This window comes from Apaloderma vittatum, unplaced genomic scaffold (assembly GCF_000703405.1).
Source record: "Apaloderma vittatum isolate BGI_N311 unplaced genomic scaffold, ASM70340v1 scaffold32259, whole genome shotgun sequence".
NCBI classification, from domain to species: domain Eukaryota; kingdom Metazoa; phylum Chordata; class Aves; order Trogoniformes; family Trogonidae; genus Apaloderma; species Apaloderma vittatum.
Genome location: NW_009735164.1, coordinates 3 through 18782, shown reverse-complemented (window position 1 = coordinate 18782; position 18780 = coordinate 3). Strand labels below are relative to the sequence as shown.

Below are 18780 nucleotides of genomic sequence, written 5' to 3'. Positions count from 1 at the left end.
TGTTTCACAGGCAGGCTGGATCACATAGTACTGTTGTGCCAGTTTTAAAAGGTTCTGACTCCACTGACTTTGATGGGGACATCCAAATTATAACTGGCACAAGGGGAAAGAGCTCATAACAGTTCTAGAGAGATGATGTCCTTAGACACTTGGTTGTATGCTTGTCTGACATATTATTCACATATGTATTCTAATAGTTAGATTTAATACTGAGCTTCCACCTTTAGTTTAGAAAATATACATCTATCTCTGGTTTAGCCTGTAGGTCTAGCAGCTGTGACTGACTAAATACTTTTGCTTGCCAGAAATATGGGTTTCTGTGTTCAGCTATTTCTCATAACAATGTAAAAAAGAAATCTGAGTCACTTCAGTCGTTTGTTTCCATTAATAGTCAAGTGTGAGTTATTGATATTGAATGTAGCCTAAAAACATGGATTTCAATTTTTTCTGCATCTCACAAGCAAATAAACAAAAAAGGGATCCTTAGTCAAAATAGTTATGAAAATGTTTTTTAACCCAAAATTAAATTTGATTTATTTTGTGGAAACACATTGATTTTGAATTTACATTAATACAGCATTTTTATACAAAGCTCTTTCCCCAAAATATCTGCTTTAAGGAGAGTTATGGTTCCCTGTACTGCAAAAAGACTGGGAAAAGAAGGATTCTTTAATGTATTTACAAGCTATTTCAAACCTAAGTTGAAGAAAAGGGTTTATGACAAGAGTAAACTTTGAAATCTAGTTGCTCCTGCTGTTCCAGTTAGATTCCTTGCCACCTGGTTTTGCTGAACCAGCATTTCTAGAAAGCTGGGCCAGCTTCAGCACAGTGGGGCACAGGTAGGCTAATTTAATTCCCTCATTCCTTAGCAGGTCTGGCTGTTTGACATTCTTTTTTTGTCAAGCCTTAACAACAAATATACACCTTCTCTGCAATTCTTCCTTAAGCTGTGGCCTGTCTTTAGGAATCCACAGCAAAGAAGTCCGGATTGACAAAATCACTGGGAAATGCTGATGCAATAGTGTTGCAGATAATGATGTGTTACAGTAATGTTAATGTGCAAACACATGCATGTGTCTGCCAGAGTGGGAAACGTCCACCTGCTGTACCTGTGAAAGCAAATTCAGGTGAAGTAATGGGGGAATGGGACAGCAGGTTCCTGAAAGTCATCCCCCCATGCCATGGCCACAGGGACAGCTGCTGAGCCTCCCCCTGCCACAGCAGCACCCCTCCATACCCAAAGCTTGTCCTTCTCTCAGCTGCTGCCACATAGGAGCACGACCACCACCAGTTGCTGGTTTGAGTGACATCGCTGCTCCAATCTTCCCTAAGCTGAGGATGAGGAGGGAGCCACCATCCACACTGCTCTTCTACCTTCATACTCCACAACATTCCTACATGGCAAAGGAGACATAAGTAAGGACTTCCTCGTGCAGATAGTAAGACTGATTGAATTTTTAATACGGTGTTAATTTATTGTTGTTGCTGGGTATGCCTATGTCCTGTCTCCCCATCACCTTCCCCTATGAAATTTAATTGAAAGCAAAATTATTTTGCCTAAGCAAGAACTTAAATATTGGCTAATATTTTTCTAGTCGCACAGCTTGAAATTATCAACAGACATCATGCCATTTGAAAAAGTGGCAGGCTGGAAAAAGTGAAAAATAGCAGGGCAAAACCCTGGGGACAGTTTTCTCCTACTCTTCTTTTGTAAGGAATTAAGAAAGGAGGAGAGAAGAAAGATAACTAGAGAAAAAAAATACATATATACTCTGTATTTAAATCTTGAATTTGGACGCAAAGAATATCATGGGGAAATGTATCGTTTGTCACTTTCTATGATCCCTCTTCTCTTCCTCTCCATCTCAGCTCAATCTCTTTGTGCGTGTGTAATAATAGATATCCCAGCAATGCACCATCTTTGTTAGCATGGTTCTGAAGTTCTTCTAAGCTGCTGTTTTCAGAGGAAAACTCTGCAGCTTTATGCTATGATAGCTTTCAATACCATTCCTCTAAATGATTCATATAATGATTGTGGCTACTTGCAGGCAAAGAAAAGTCATCCATTATGCCCTCCAGAATTGCACGACAAAATCTACTGACACAAACCACACACGTCCTTCTGTATCCCCTACACTGTTTGAGTCACTCACATTTTGGACTGACTTCTGAGCACTGATTCAGCTAAGTCCTGCCCAGCTTTCCATGCTGATAACATAGGAAAAAATGAGAAAGCAGCAATATTAGACTCATTGTATTATCTCAAAGCCAAGAAAAAGCCTCACTGTTTTCCTGTTGCGGTTTTGTTGACACTTCCTTGTTGTGTCCATAGCATTGGAATATGCCCATTATTCATAGCCTTGATGACTGGTTTCGAACACAGTTTCCTCAAAAGTGAATTAAGCGGTAGCGAAATTTTCAGCCCATGAAACTCTTTCTCAGTGTGCTGAGTTTATTATTCTTATTCTTGAGAGGTTCTTGTAGACTGAAGCTGGAGGCAAATGCGCACTGGTGATATGCCCACAGAAAATGAGACACGGCAAAATAGCATTTGCTTGGCAGGAGGATCATCCTGAAGGATGACAGGATCACCAGAGCTGCCTTTCCTTCCCAGGGGCAAGAGCCCCCACATTCAACAGCTGGGAGGGGGCTGGTGTCCCTCCCCGCTGCCAAAATTGCATCTGTGTAACTTCTCGATGTAAAAAAACTTGCCCCTTTGAAACTGAACAACCTCCGGTAGCCTTTTATTGTCTCAAACCCATCCACCTTGAACATGATTACTTAATTATATCCGAAACTGGGCAGACTCAAATCTCATTTATGACATGATCCTTTTGGTGTATAATAGTCTTAACAAGCCTTAATTTTCCACTCTGTCTTCCTGTCATAGTTACTTACCACTGCTAAGAATAATGAGATAAAAATGTTAGGTGGAACAGCAGAGAGAAAAAAAGTCACTTCAGAGCAATGCTCATATGGTCTTCCCACAAAGGAATACTTAATGATGTTCCTTAGGTACTTCTAAGGACTCAGCTCATTCTCTGGATTTTAGGTAAAGAAGGACCACGTTGTTAGATTTTGGGGGTGTTTATGCTTTTCCAGAAATCATCAGCCTGAAAGATACAGCTCATACATTCTGGTCCATGAAAACAAGCAAACTACCGATTTACTCTCTCAAAGGATTTTATTTGTATACACTTGCCTCAGTGTGACCAGTTCACACCTTTTCATAGTATGACCTAGAGTAATTTTATTTTTATTTTTCAGTTTCTTAACTTTCATTATTAAAACAGACATTTCATTATATTTTAAAGAATATAATGAAAATATATTCTGAATGCACCCTGTTTAATCCAAAGTACAGAATTTATTAAAAAAACTCTGGTGCAATATTACCATTGTTTTAACTTCCAGACCTTTAAGGAAATCTTGTACTTGGTAATTTATTTTTTAGGTCTCGTTCCTAACTTGTGGAAGCTTGGATATATGATTCATTGAGTACAACTACCAACAGCTTCAATGCTGATGTGCTTAGGTTACTCATATTCCCACAAAGTGTTAAATTCAAAAGAAAGTTGCCTTTACCTTTTGTCTTTGTTTTATTTTTTGCATCTGTTTTACTACTGCAGACTATTTGATTTTGTTTGGTGTTTTCAGTTGTTTTCATCTTACACCCAAGTTTAAGGCTGATAACATTTTTATCAGTCCCACCAGATGACTCTTGAAGGGCAGTCTTATTGGAATGTAACAGCATCTAGGAAATAAAAACCCTAGACAAGAAAACCTGTTTCCATTTATACATGTGTGTGTGTGTTTGCATATGTACATAAATTGTAACAAAAATATGGAGATTCTTTGGCTCATTATAGTCTGTCATTAGTTTTTTTTCTAAATGCCCTCATGTCAAGAACTTAATTTTAGCTTTAAAAGGTAAGCTCACACATACAGTCATGGATTGAAAGGACACAGGAAAGTGTAGGGGGGGAGGGATCGGGGCGCGCTGCCTCTTCCTTTCATGGCAAGGGAACCTAGGCAGGCACAAAACTGAGAGTCTCGCACCAAACACCAAAAAAAAGCAAGTGCTACAGTGAGAAGGCTGAAAATTTTGGCTTTTAGCACCTTTGCCCTGACATGTGTTTTCAAACATCAATGTAACAAAGAGCTACATCCTTCCTAAAAATTGACCCTCTCTCCCCACTGAAGTTTATCACCTTCAGGATCCTGGTGCACCCCAGACCTTGGCTGTGCAGCCCCAGGAGGCATGAAGCCATCTCCTTTTGGGGCTCCTCATTCCACATCAAGGGACTGTCCCTGTCCTCTCTGTGCCCCAGAGAAGTCCTGTTTGGTTTTTGGTGTCTCGGGGGACAGGAAGTGAGGGTCAAAAGGCTGTTTGAATGGGCCTTATTTCAGGATTGAGGCTTAAATCTGCTTTGTATTAAACCGTCTGCACACACAAATATTTGCCTGAGCAGACTTTGGGTGCTACCCTTTGTGCCGAAAGGAGCCGTATCTGACAGCTCTTTACTCTGTCATGAATCTTCCTCTCTCTCCTGGCCAAACACATTAGTCTTTTATGATCTCATCATTATCCCAAGATACTTAATGTCTAATGAAAAAGATATTTTTTAATATTGAATTACATGGTTACATTTATTTGGTAACTAGCAGTTTTAGCCTCTCAGACAGATATTCAAACTGTAGTGCCTAATCTGCGTGGATAAGTTAAAGAATACACACTTTAGTACACATTTTTTTTTCTTTTTTTTTTTGAAAAGTTGTCCTTTCTAGTTAAGATAAATAATGTTCTGTCACAAAACACAGAAACCAGAGTCTGGGTAGAACCCATCTGTTTAAGTGCTGGAAACCTTATTGCAGAAATCTTCTTTAGTCAGCTGCTTTGCTGCGTCTTACCACATAATTCTTACCTACAGGCATCCAGGCTGGTTTTGCCCTATGAAGCATCTGTGGTCTGGACTTTGGGGATGGAAATTAGAAGAAGCTAAAGAGGACTTCACAGGCGCTGAGTAAACACTGCATCCCTTGGTCTCTTTGCTGCCCTTTCTGTTGCTGGTGGAGCAGGGACCGGCCGGCAGCACACGTATAGTGAGAAGCACAGCACTATAGATTTCACCTGCAGTGCCTTGTTATACAGATCCACTGTGGCGTTCAATGCCTTTCTCTTCTGCCTGATTAAAGATAATAAGGGACAAGTCACTGACAACCCTTTGAGGCAGGGTGGTTTCCGAAGATAACTAGGGGATGGATTTGTATCATCATATTTATACTTAGGATTTGATTAGTTTTTCCTTTATAATTCTAGCAATATTTTTATTTTAGCTTATTGAGCATTAGAGCAACCCTCTCTCCAGTGACTGGTCTAATGCTTCCAAAGCCCCAAAAGGGGCTGTTGGGACACTAAAGACCATCAATCCTTATGAATAATGCATCTATTTCCTATCAAGGCTAAAATCCCATTAATACTATAACATTATTACATCTCTTATTTACTCTTTTCCATCTATGGGATTAAAGACTAATTCTTTACAATTTTTTTCAAATTAAAAAGAAATCTCAGTAGATACAACATATTTCACAGAGAATGAACTAAAGTTATTTCCAGAAGAAGGTTGTTAGAAATAAAAAACAAAATCATGAAATGATAAGAAATATCCCAAGTATGTCAGACAAAGATGGGCATTACAAGATCCCACCTAAAAATGCTCACTGAAATGCATTAAACCCCGGTGTTCTGCATGGTGATTTCTTATCCTGGTGTCTGTCTGTGACAGGCAGACAGAACTGAATGGAATTATGGAAAAATATCAACAGCATTATCTGTCTGACCAGGAAACGGAAAACCCCTGAGATCATCTGAACAGTTTGCAAAGCTACTTTCTCTCTCTTTGGGTGTGGGTAATTCCAAATGTGCCATGGTTTAATCAGGCAGAACCTGGATGCAAGAGCCTCTCTCCCTATACGTTCACCATGGTAAGATCTGAGCATCCCCTGTGTGTTTGACTGCTACTGCTAATACTTCTACTGCTGATGCATAATTAATTACGGTGAGGTTCTATTAAAATCCAGTTGCCCTCAATGTCCTCTTCATAGTTAGCAAAAAACAAATAAAGGAAAACCCAGAAGACTGAGTAACTTGCCTAGTGAAGCTTGGAAATGAACAATAGTCTCTGACTATCATTGCATGTTCAAAGAGAAATCTCATAAATGAAATAATATACAGTAAGGTGAAGTACATAAAACTCAGAAAAATACAGGTTTGCATGCATAACTAGGTTTTTGATATATTCAGTGCCAAACGCAAAAGATAGTCTGTTACAAGCAAAATATATTACTGTATCCAGTGTGAATCTGCTATCTTCCTCAATTATTACCCAAGTGTTTGTTATGTTACAGAATTCAGCAAATACATTGCCTTCCCCAGCGCCCCGTTAGATAATGTGCCTTTGTCCAGAACTGACCACACACTCTGCTTCTGAAATGCACAGGGGCAATAAAAAGAATATGGAGGTTTAGCAAGTTAGGCACTGAGGGACTAATATTCAGCAATGCTAATTCCAGCTAAATTTATATTGTATTGAAAGAAAGTGCTGCTAAAGAACAGCTTGGCTTACATCACGACATGTGGTTACCAGATTACTTTCTATCTCTGCTCAAAAACATTTAGAGAATTTCTCAATAAAATTATTTAAAGTGAAACAAGTCAAATAAATCTACTTAAGTGTGTTGTTGCATTGCCTCATTTGTGCTGAAAAAATGTTGCTTGTTTTTTACATCCTATTTTAACTGTACATATGAGGCTTTACTTGCCCATTAACAAAATACATCACCTCCCAATTGCTTTCTATACCTCCTTAAATGTTAAACATAAACACATATACCATCTGTTTCCTATCATGACACCAATCCAAAATGGCTGCACTAGACACCTCCGCGTAATAGATCATCTTAAAACACCTTAGTGGTTTGGCTTTATGGAGTTATTTTTCCTGTGACAAATTATAAACCTATATTTCAAGAACATGACCAATCTGCAGCCTCAATTACAAATTCCGCATAGTTTCTCTTTATTTTAACAAAATGTGCTGGCTTGTGTCTGACACAGCACTTTTTTTTAAAGCAATAGGCCACCTTTGTTGCTATGGTATCCTACAAATCCAGTTAATTTCTTCAGTTAATAATCTCTCGGCTAATAATTTGTGAAGCATTCAGACTGAAAACATTACAGTTCAATATAGTCACTGCTATAACTTACAAAATTATTATGTATCTGTTGTGTAACTGAAACTGCAGAACAAATTACAAGGTTTATCATCAGTCTGCAATCAAAAATAAATTTCAGGAAAAAATCACTTTTCTATTAAAAAAGAATTAGCTTTGCAATACTTGCACTTGTAAACTCCAGCTATCAAATGTTCAACAGGAAATGGACAAAATATAGTCATAAATGTCATTGAAAGTTTGGTTCTGAATGGATTTCAAATGTACTTCTTTTTCAGGTTCAGCTCTATGAAAAAAATGACTATGTCTGGAGCAAGCTGAATTCAGTGAGGAATTTCTCCTTGACTTAAATGAGCTTTTGACCAAGGCCTCGCAATATTAATGCATGAACCTGCAAACCCTTATTTCCCAGGGTAGCTCCAATGAATCCTAGAGTGATTAAACCTCTGTAGACCTATGTGCAAAAGCAATACTCTGTCTACTCATTCTCCCTTATATGTAAGAGCTGAAATGGTTATGAGACAGTATTGCTACAGGTTTGATCAAAAATAAATGCCATATACCTAGGGACCATGAATAAAGGATGAAACAGCCAGTGTGGAGGTAAAAGAGCAAAAGAAAAAAAATAAAGATACTACTTCCTTGGGTTGTATAATCTCAGCAGAGCTTCCTGCCATGTCAGAGGCTTTATTTCAGAAGTACCTGTTAATGCCTCTTGGCTACACAATCCCATGGGATGAAGCAAAACCAGGCATACTTCTGCGGGGATGTGTGCTGCTCAGTAACCTCTTGTTGCCAGAAATAAAGAACTGGAGTAGTGGTATTGTTGTCTATAAACCAGCGCTATCTGAGGAAGCAAAGCTGGAGAAGTCTGAGAAAGAAGTATCGCAGAGATTTCCTATCCAAGCTGTTTTGTCTCCAAAGAATTTTTGAAAAACAAACAAGGAGGAAATACATGTCCCTTTACACTTTAAAAGGCTGAGGCAAAACCTTATTTACTTGTGCCCCCCACCCCCAGCTCTTGTGCAGTTAGAGCTCCCCTTGCTGTTCCAGCCTCCCTCAATGCCTCCCTTCAGACATGGCTGAGGAGACCTCCAATGGATGTACCATGGAGCTTTCCTCTTGCGGAAGGTTGTCTCTCCCCATTGTGTGAATATGTAAGATCACGTACTCCTTTAGTGCTGCACAAATAACACTCAGCTACTTTTTGGAACAATCACCATAGTGTTTTTCCTTCTCCTTGTTTGTAATTTTGCTGCTGCTCTTTGTGCTATTTACAGAGGTTGGTTTTATTCCTCAGAGCTTTCAGTGTAATTAAAGAAAACAAAGAGTAAACGCTGAAGTAGTTGAGAAGACTGGAATAGGTAAAAGATGGGCACAAAGGCCGAGGTTCTATGCACGGCTTCTAAAGGGGCAAGAATTAAATACAGCTTGTCTTCAACAGGCTCTAACAGGCACAACCATTCTAGATACTGTTTGTGACAAATCACAGCATGGATTAGAGGAGAGAGAGGCAGTGACTTCTAAACAATACGAACATCCAATTTAAGAAAATAGTAATCACTTGTCTATTGTGAACTTCAAAGTCTGCCTATATTTATAATACAGTTGTTCAAATAAGCGAGTAAACTGTGATACACTCTACTTGCACTGACCGCTTGTATGCCAGGTTTTTTCACACTTGAGGGGAAAAAAACCACCCCAAACACCCAAACAGGTTTGGGATTTTAACTGCTTCATCTTCACCTTTGTATGCATGTATGTGTGCCTATGTGCACAAACGTGCCATAGCTAACCTTTGCAGCAAGAAGATAACATTGGATCGCAGGTTCTGTCCTCATATTCACCATGTTAACCCCAGGTGAAGTTGTTGGAACTTGCTGAGGCTAGTAATCCTGGTCCATACCGAAGCCACCTGACACCTTCATCCACAAACTCACATCCCTTCCCATCTGCTCTTCATTTCAAAATCTAGAATTAAGCAAGCCTGCAGTAGATGTGCATGTTGAAACGCACTAACCCCAAAAATGGCTATTGCTTTCTGCTTAGTAGTTTCCTTGTTGCCCAATACCTCTGTCACTAGCCTTTTTCTCCTGAACACCACTGTTTTTTCAGCACAATCTCTCCAGGAAAAAAGAAAAAAAAAAAAAGAGAAAAACGGGGTGAGATCTCAATAACATTCTAGATAATGGAGTTACCAGGCATTTTTTTCTTCCTTTCCTTTTCTCCGTTAAGAAGGTACAGTAAGACACAGCCCTAAATGACACACAGGCAATAAACAGGAAATTTGCCAGTCCTTGTTCTGCATTACACACCCATTGAACATTTTGGGTGGAGAACCTCCAAGGTCAAGCTCAGTTCTTTAAAAATATTTCCATTTCTACATTGTATACAGATGAGGAGGCAAAATGTCACAATCTCTAAATCTCAGTAGCATTTTCTATTGCTATTGCTACTGTAACTAAGTTTCCCAGAAGAGAGCTGTGTTTCACTGTATGAAATATTACTATAGTGGTAAAATTTAACATATCCCTCCTGTTGCAGCTCATGAATTTGCTTAAGTTGCCATTTCCCCCATGCCTGTACAGAGGCAGATGATCTGCTTACTAGCTTGCTGCAGGGCTAACAGAGGTAGGTAGCAAGGGTCTCCCCTCCACCCTACTTCTGCCTCAATCTGTGTTTACTGAATCAGTTCTTTTCTGCATCACTTTTTAGACCTTTTCTCATCTAAAACCATGAAGCGTTGAATTACTGCGAACTGAATTCACACGTTAAAAGTCAGCTTCTCAGCATATAAACCATCGCTATTCCTGCTAATGGTTTAATTGATGCCTGGGGGATTTTTAACACCAGCATGAGTGAAGCCGAAGCCACAAGGCGACATTAAACAAGTTCTGCATGTGTCCCAAGCCAGTGTACATGCCAGCCATGTTTTGAAGAGCCCTTGCTCTGAAAAAATGCAGTTCACAGGCGCTTGTGTTTGGCTGGCTGGAGGTCACCACCAGCATGTGGGTCAGGTCAGCCCTACAGCAGACTCAGACCTGTGCATCCAGGCCAGGCAGATCTCACATGGTTCCTCCCCACAGCTGTGCCCTCAAGCTTTTGGGCTTGCTTCCCCATCGACGGCGCAGTTCCAAGGCCCACACTCTACACTTTCTACTTTTGTTAAGGACAGGTGTCTCCAGCCCAGCCATTGCCTTCCTGGTATTTTCCTTCACTTCAAACACCCATTGAATTTCCTTTCCCACACACAGAACTTGTCCTATGTACATTCACCTCTCCAGAACAAACGATTTGGAATAAAGGCGCAGTCTTGCAGTAACAATCGTGTTAACTATTTTTTCCACTGAGATGAAAGATAAGTCAGCAAAAGCTTTTCAGATATAGGAAGAACTTTTAGTTTCTACAGTCAAAATCATTTTCTCATCAGGGCTCGCCTTCCATGAAGCGACCTGACCCAACCGTGTTTGTACCTGCAACTAGGTGACTCAAAGTGTCAACGTAGTATTTGACCTCATTTGGTGTGTATAACATCAGAGAGGAGAAAGATGAAACCAGACACATGATGCTGATAAGAATTTCTTTTTATGTTATTCCAATAAAAAATACATTCATACAGAAATATAACAATCTTGCAAAAAACAATTTCAAATAAAATCTTGTAAAACAAAATTTTTACAAAAATCTTACAAAGAGATTCTTTAGATAACAGGGTGCTTCAAAAACAAAAAAAGAAATTTCACTAATAGAAACTTTTTCTTCTTAAATTTCAAGCAAAAATGTTTTATTTTTTTTTATTTTTCAGCTTGATTGAGGCTCAGTTATCACCTGAACAAAATGTACTTGCTTATTAAGAAAATTACAGGCATTTAACATATGGCACACAGCCCCACCCCATCCACACAAGTCTGATGGTATTTCACAATTGAGACAAGCCAGTGCAAGTTTAATTTCTTTTTTGTTTGGGGTTTCTTTCTGTTTGTTTGGGGTTTCTTTTTGTTTGTTTGTTTTTGCTTTTGTTTATTTTCTTGTTTATAAGAATTATGGCTAAGCCAAGGACAATGCAAAGAAGGAGTTAAAAACAGAACAAAACCCAACTCTAAACAGAAATCCATTTTCCAGGAAATTTTGTTTGTTTAGGGGAAGAAAAAAAAAAAAGTGCATTTTCAGGCAATTTAAACCAAAAATGAAATGAGAATGATTTAAGCCTGTGTGTTCCTTAGAACCAGATCATTTGCATATACTTTTTTTTTAAAACCACTTATCTACATACATTTCCAGGAAGATATACCAAAATATTAGCATAGTAAGCAAGACCAATAATAAATAGAAAAAGAAACAGGTCACATGTTTCATTGCATCAACTGTAGTGAGCTGGTTTAAAAAAAAAAAAAATGCTGCTTTCGGACAGACTATTTCTACTCTAGGAAAAAACAGTCTTTATTTTAGCTGAACTATGTAAAATTAGAGCTCAACCACCACAACGACTAGCTCACTCACAGGTCCTCCAGTAAGCTGGAAGGCCAAAACCCGAGTGTACTTCATCCGCACACAGCTAATATTCTTTTAGCATGCCAATATTCGGTTCATATCATTCGTAAATGGCCACAGATACGCTATTCCAGACAACCTAATAACTACAAAACACAGTCAGCAGTCTGAGAAGGACTGAATGCCAACAAAGCCTTTAGCATACCATTAAGCTAAAGGTAAAGCCTCTAAAAATGCTAGATTTTAATTAACTATATCTTTCATTTCTTTGTCTCCTTAATGACCGTATTGCGGGGGGAGAGGGAATATTTTGATGGGCTGTGGCATTTTCTAGCTATGTGTTCTAATTTTTTTTCCTTTTAAAAAAAATATTTATATATTATCTATATATATACACACATACACAGACTGTACACACAAATATACATACACAATTATTTTTCTGCCCACTTTTAAAAAAAAAGTAATATAGTTTCTTTCTGTATGACCAACAGATAGCTAGATATATAGATGTGAAACTTGTGCCTTTTAAGCAAATACATCTTTTAATACTTCTGTATCTTTAATATGTATGAAAACTTGACATATTAAGTACAGTTGGGGTGTGTATATACACAGTTGTTGTGCAAGGTCAATATAAAAAAAGTCTCAAGGTGGCAGAACTGGTCAGGTATTCAATTGGCATATGCATTATACTGTAACACAGTCAAATTGTCTAAGTTAAACAAATACTGTACTGACATGAACGACTTTTCTCTATATTTGTCTTTGTGAAGGAGGACCCTGGAAGTAACCTTTTTCTCCCTTCATATTAAACATTTGATACAGTACAATGCCAGGTGAAAAGAGAGCCTTAATAAAGCATGCATCACCCATACCCCTGTATAAGACCCTCTGCAAGAGAAGGTCACTTGCATAAGGCACCATTATTAAGGTCAACAGTGCATTAACAGCTAGAAAACCAGAAGTTAGTCCTCAAGGCATAAATAAGAGAAAAATTAGCTGCATGAGAAAAATCAGTTTCTAACCAGTAGTGGTTTTATCCACCCAACAGAAAAAATTATTCATGTTCCATACATTATGTAACATTAGACCAATTGTATTTTAGCTGCTCTTAACTGGAATCAAAACTGCAGTCCTGATTAAAGAATGGAAAAGCATATAGTTCCCCAGAACCATGCAATAACCTTTGTATTATAATGAAAAGTTATAGTTGTGTTACATTTGTAAATACACAGCTTATACAATGGATTACAAATGAGCTCTGTAGCAAGTAAAACAAGCTACTTGACACATTGCACGTTTAATAGCTGCACCAGACACCTAAAGCTCCTCTCACACAGGAACAGGGAGGTCCCCATTCTGGCATCCTGACTCTTTTTATTCCCCCCTTTCCCCTCTCTGTTTTTCCTCTAAAAAGGTGCAGACATCCCTCCCCCCACCCCTTGGAAATGATTGGTGGTCGTCCCATCTCACGAGATATTCCTCACATACAAGACATTCAGACTTTTTTTTTTTCTCTTACAGTTATAAAACAACCACAAGAAAAAAAATGTGCCTCAGCATACAGTCATCAAGAGATCCTCATCGCATACAGTCGCCCAATCATTAACATTCTCAGTGCACATGCTCACGGCAAAGGCTTAGGAGCCACTCAGAAGGTTAGATACCAGTGTATGTGTCCAGGAAACCCCAAACATCACGCACCGCGGTTGCTATGCCGTTTCTTACATGACTTATTAGCCCTCAAAAGACCTTCAAGGAAGTGAGGTCCTGGAGGCAACTGGGTAGGGTGCAAAATGGCATGCTTTGGCTGGAACACGCATCCCTCCGCTCAAGGCTCTTCAACCTTGACGCCTCTTAGCCCGCGGGATTCACCTCTTGACCCATTCAGAGGTGTCTCTTCATGTGAAGGGCCAGGTGGTCAGACCTGGAAAAACACCTGCAAGGCAAGAGTCAGGTTGTGCATTAGCCCACGGTTGGCATGCATGACGCGATACGTGTGGCTGAGGCACCCCCCCTTTGCTCTGCTACTCCAAAACATGGCTGGTGGAGCAGGGATTTGACATTCTCTGGCTACGTGGGAGCAGTCAAAGTGCTCTGTGGGCACCCAGGAGCTCTGCAGATGGGTGGTAACACTAGGAACTCCTCAACACTCATCTGCAACAGCAGGCTACAAACCACATCCCAAGGATTAATAAAGTCGAAGGGTTTTTTCCTGTCTAAATATACAATAATCCCTTAAATATAGCAGACACAGTTGCGCTCCCAAATGATTCCTTCACAAGTGAAAAGCAGCCTAGACTCACTTTCCTACAAGCATTAAAAATAACTATTTTAAAAGGTGCATTTCTGTCACATACCTGTCACAGTGATTACATTTAAAAGGCTTGGCACCAGTGTGCTTTCTGAAGTGTCTGGTTAATTCATCACTTCTTGCAAAACGCCACTCACACCCTTCCCATGAACATCTGTAAGGCTTTTCCCCTACAAAGAAAGCAGATTACATGTTAGTCATGACTCCATTCAAAGAAAGGTAGGTGCTATCTCATTCATTTTCTATGTAAACCTCCTCCACCCCCCAAAACCAGCCAATTTTATTTAACCTATACGAATGCTTCAGAACACGTAGGCACCAAAGGCTTGCAAAATTCATCGACATGATTCCTACTTAACTATTTCGCTTCAACAACACATCAAATAATCTCATTCTTGTTAATGAAAAAAAAGCTATTAAACAGGCTCACAGGAAACAAAGAAATCCAACCTTCTACCATTCCTGTTCATCTGTAATGGCAGGCTGACTCCCAAACAGGTATCATTCATCTCATAAAGGTGATTAAAGACAGCACAGCAAGGCTCCAAAACGCAATTAGGCTACTGTATTGCATCAAAGTCCTCTGTCACTCCCTCATCTGCATAACATGCAACCTCCTTTCTGCTGAGCCACATATTCTTGGAAAATCCTGCACACCGCTTTGAACACTGCTATTTCAGCATTCAAGAAATACCACTTCCATTCACAGGAACGTTCTCAGCCAGACAGCACCAGGACAACAGTTCTGCAATACTTCTGAGGCAGGCAGCTATTTATGTCTGCTCAACCACCACGGTTTCAGTGGAAGTTGTTCTTTCCTCTTGAAATAATCTTGTTCTATCTGACTTCTGCATGACAACGGGAGTATCCGAGCTTGCTCAGGCTTCCCATAAAAGCCACAAAATGCTGAGCTCGTGAGTCAAAATAGGATCTCTTCCTTGAATTCTCTTTCCACATCTTGGGGAAAAAAAACACCCCTGAAAAGGTCTTTGGATTAGTACACCAAGAACGTCAGGCCAATTCCTCCCATTAAGCAATGACTATTGAGGCAAGGCGAAGCTCTACATATCCAACTGCTGTCATAAAAGGATGTCAAATAATAATGCTCAAACAAGCAAATCAGCACACTACTTCAACCATAAAATATTTATAAAAGCCCTGAAGTGTCTATCTTACTCACTTTCTTGCCCGTAACACATAGGATTGTTATTTTTAGTTCAGGTTCCATAACAATAAAAAGCTGTCACTCAGTATTTTGGGATGAAATTATAGAGTCAATCATACATTTGTAAGTTCAGTTAGGCAGATACACTAGGGCTACAACACACTGTGGCTTTCCAAGATTTTTGCTGATAATGATGGCACACAAAATTAATGAACTGATACAACCATAGCTATATTTAATATAACCAAGACCTTAGGATGTCTGAATAGACCCGCTGCAGACCAAACCATGAAAACAAGCTCTTACAGTATTTAGTGATCTGACCAATTTTTTGCACAATGTTCCTTTATTTTATTTTTTTTCCCCCTCAAGAAAGTCTCAGATAGTTTTTGCTTTAGAAATAAACATCAAGAAATGTTTAGAGTCCATTTTGACCAGCCCTTTGCTCCTGAAGACTGCACATGGCTGAGGCTTCCCACTTAGACGAGTGGCTCCCATGTGCTATGACAGCACACTAATCTACCACCAACTGCCTTGGCTTTGGCTTGCTTACGAGGAGAATGAGGAAGTGATGTCGTCCATGCGGGTAAGCCTCCACTACTGTTACACCATCTCTCCAAACCTGGGCTCCCACCCAGTGATTGTGTAACGCTCCGACACCACCACTGTCAGGGGTATTCCCTGCAGGACTTGCCAACTCTTAATAAGCATACGGTTACTAACCTGTATGAGTGCGCTGATGTGCTTTCAGATGTGAACTTTTGGTGTAAACTTTCCTGCAACCGTTAAAATGACACCTGTGAACACGCCTTCTGCCATCTGGCGAGGTGTCACCATTGGCGGGTGTACCTTTTTCTGCAGTCTTTCCAGCGGTACCAGTACGAATTTTCCCTGGTGAATGCAACTCACCCGGCGTACAATTCCATAGCTGGGAAGAAGGCTCCTTGCTCAGCTCAGGAGAGGAAGGGGGAGTGGAAGTGACAGACGAACTCAAGTTTCCTGAACTGGCTAGAACATCGCTTATAGGGTCAGAGGTAAACTTTGTCGTGGGTGAGAGCTCCTCAGAGCTGTCTGAAGATTCGCTGCTAACGTCAGAATTCAAACTGTTGGTCTCTAAGTTCTGACTAGCAAGATTGTCCTCTTTTGGGACACATGTGTTCTTCAGTTCAGATTCCTCCTTTTTCTCACGTGCCAGAATAATTTTGGTCCAGAGATCCTCTTGGCTATCAAATTTGATTTCAGATGCAGAAACGTAACAGGGTTCACTTTGAAGATACCGTTCCAGCTCCAAACATGTCTAGGTGAAAGAGAGGGAAGAAAAAAAAAGTTACAAGCTTGCTTAAAAATAAACGCAATTGTATTTTACACTTCAGAAAGCATGCAGGAATGTTGTATGTTCGATTTGAGGTTTCCAGGTTCAAAACAAATTAAAGGCTCCTCCAGCCACAACTAGGTGACTGTTAGGATGAAAAGAAAATCAGTTTTTGAGACGTGGGCAGGAGTTCAAACACACAGCTGAAGGTGCAAGTCAGCTTTGGTTTCCAAAATAGCATTCTAATGAGTCAGTCAAATTATCACCACTCTCATCATAAAATCTGTGTTTTCAGTAGGGTGACGTTGAAAAGGGCCATGGAGAACCACAACAAATAATTACACTTCGCTCTTGCACCGCATCTAATTCCAAGTTGTTTTGTATCTCTATCGCACAAACACGAAGCTGAAGGGACACAACTGAACACAATGTGCTCTGACACGCAGTTAAAAACCCAAATGCTGTGCCAGAAAACAAAGCCACAGTTCAGCATGGCTGCGGAGCTGCCGGCCTGTCTTCTGGGGACATCAGTGGAGCAGCAGACATCCTCCCATTTCCTGTGCATGAGAACGCAGCACACTCGACTTTCAAAGAATGTAATTTCCAAGCGCACTGGCATGCACGCCACATAACTCAAACTGCTCCCATGCGTGTTTGGAGGAACACAGGGCACTTCAACAACAGAGGAGAGAGGAGAAAAAAAGTTCCAGAATAGAAATGTCCTGTTCTATAGGATGCAAAACGGGAAATTACTCTGAGGTCCTGCTGGGAGTCCCACAATGAACAAGAACTTTATCTACTGGCCAAGAGTGCAATTGTGTGAGTCATCTCTTTCTTTCACGCAATGCCAAAGGAGACTTCCTTTTAAAACCCTGACCATCTGCCAAGAAAGTACTCTGTTCAAATATACATGCAACATTCCCCCGCCCCAACCACATTCCCCTCTGCTCCATGAAACGAAACAAAACAAAAAACAAAACCACTCTAAGTGGGTGAAGCTGTGGTTTTCAGTTCACCCTGCTGACTTTCTAGCCTTTTTAAGGGAAAAAAAAAAAAAAGAACCCTATGAACTGTTATGGCAACAAGCTGATGTTTTGGGATTATTCTTTCCACTATAGGAAACGATCCATACGGAAGCTTTGCTCAGAAAATGGACACACCAAGTTTCCATGGCAAACTCTACTTATTTTAGCAAGGTCTTCTCTTCCAAGCCTGGTAGCAAAACTTGATCCCAAATGCCACACGTTCCCCTCGCAGCCCCTTCCCATCTGTCCAAGAGCTGAACGGCCATGGGAGCAGCCTCCTTCCCCCCAGCACCGCTCAAGTAAACTGGGTCACATGTTCCGGCCAGGCTCGGAGTAAGGGCAAAAATAAGGGAGGGGGGAAAAAAAGCCCACGAAAAAACTCGAAAACAAACCCACTGTTGCACACAATATTTACATATTTATCTATAATTAGGTAACTGGGTTGCAATGCATGTTAAAAACAACAACAAAAAGGTTTCGGCAGGGCCAACACAATAGTGTATTGGTTTTCCGTGAAAACAGGTAAAAAAGCATTTATTAAGATCTTGTTAAACTTTCATATTCCCGGCTAATTTAAATTCCTCATTAGGTAGATTAGTAATGGGGACCGGAGTGAAGCTCTTTCCGAGTTTAAATGCCTCTGAAGGCTACTGGGAAGGAGAGCTGGCCGTTCGCCAAAAGCCCAAATGCCTGAAGGGAACTACTTAGCTCCATTTCAATCACGTACTGCGAAGCTGCCTCTTTCAAAGGGGAAAGGGGGGCAGGGAGAGGGGGGAAAAAAAAGCAAAAAAAAAAAGGGCATTGCATACAATTAGCAGGCACGTGAAGGTTGTAAGACGTTGCATTTCAACCTTCTCGGAAAGGCTTCTTCGTAAAAGCCAGCAGGTATCTGCTCTGGTCACGGCGCTGAGCCGCGGCCCCCCCGCCCCGGGTAACGCCGAAATGTCAGCGGCCACCGCAGCTCCTGACATCCCGCTGCTGGGACCGAACTGAGCAAGTGTGGAAAAAACAAAATAAATACAAAAAGGGTAAAGGAAGGGAAAAAAAAGAAGGCAACAAAATCTATCCATTAAAGGGAAGGAGCCTCCGTTCTTCCTCGTTGCCGACCCAGGCAATTAGCACAAGGGGATGGCTGTCATATGACTGACAACTCACAGGCTCTGCAAAGCTCCCTGCGCTGGGGAACTGCTACAGCGTGTACAGAGAGATGCACACACATGTGTACATACGCTCC

At 40.4% G+C, this 18780-nt stretch overlaps 1 protein-coding gene across 1 annotated transcript; it reads right to left on the bottom strand.

Moving 5' to 3' along the window:
• Positions 1–11392: 11392 nt before the first annotated feature.
• Positions 11393–18517, bottom strand: LOC104269670 (Krueppel-like factor 6). Its single transcript, XM_009876509.1, has 4 exons — positions 18356–18517; positions 15933–16506; positions 14091–14214; positions 11393–13669 (listed from the first exon to the last, which is right to left on the bottom strand). Exons 1-4 carry the CDS (start codon positions 18515–18517, stop codon positions 13618–13620), a joined length of 912 nt encoding a protein of 303 aa, XP_009874811.1. The 3' UTR covers positions 11393–13617.
• Positions 18518–18780: the final 263 nt, after the last annotated feature.

Bases quoted from the DNA above. Each gene is read 5' to 3' on its own strand.
- LOC104269670 (XM_009876509.1), bottom strand. From the start codon at position 18,517: ATGTCAGGAGCTGCGGTGGCCGCTGACATTTCGGCGTTACCCGGGGCG. The intron at 16,507-18,355 runs GTATGCAATGCC...TCTTTCACCTAG, and splicing joins CCTTCACGTGCCTGCTAATT to ACATGTTTGGAGCTGGAACG. The intron at 14,215-15,932 runs GTTAGTAACCGT...CTTTCTTTGTAG, and splicing joins ACATCAGCGCACTCATACAG to GGGAAAAGCCTTACAGATGT.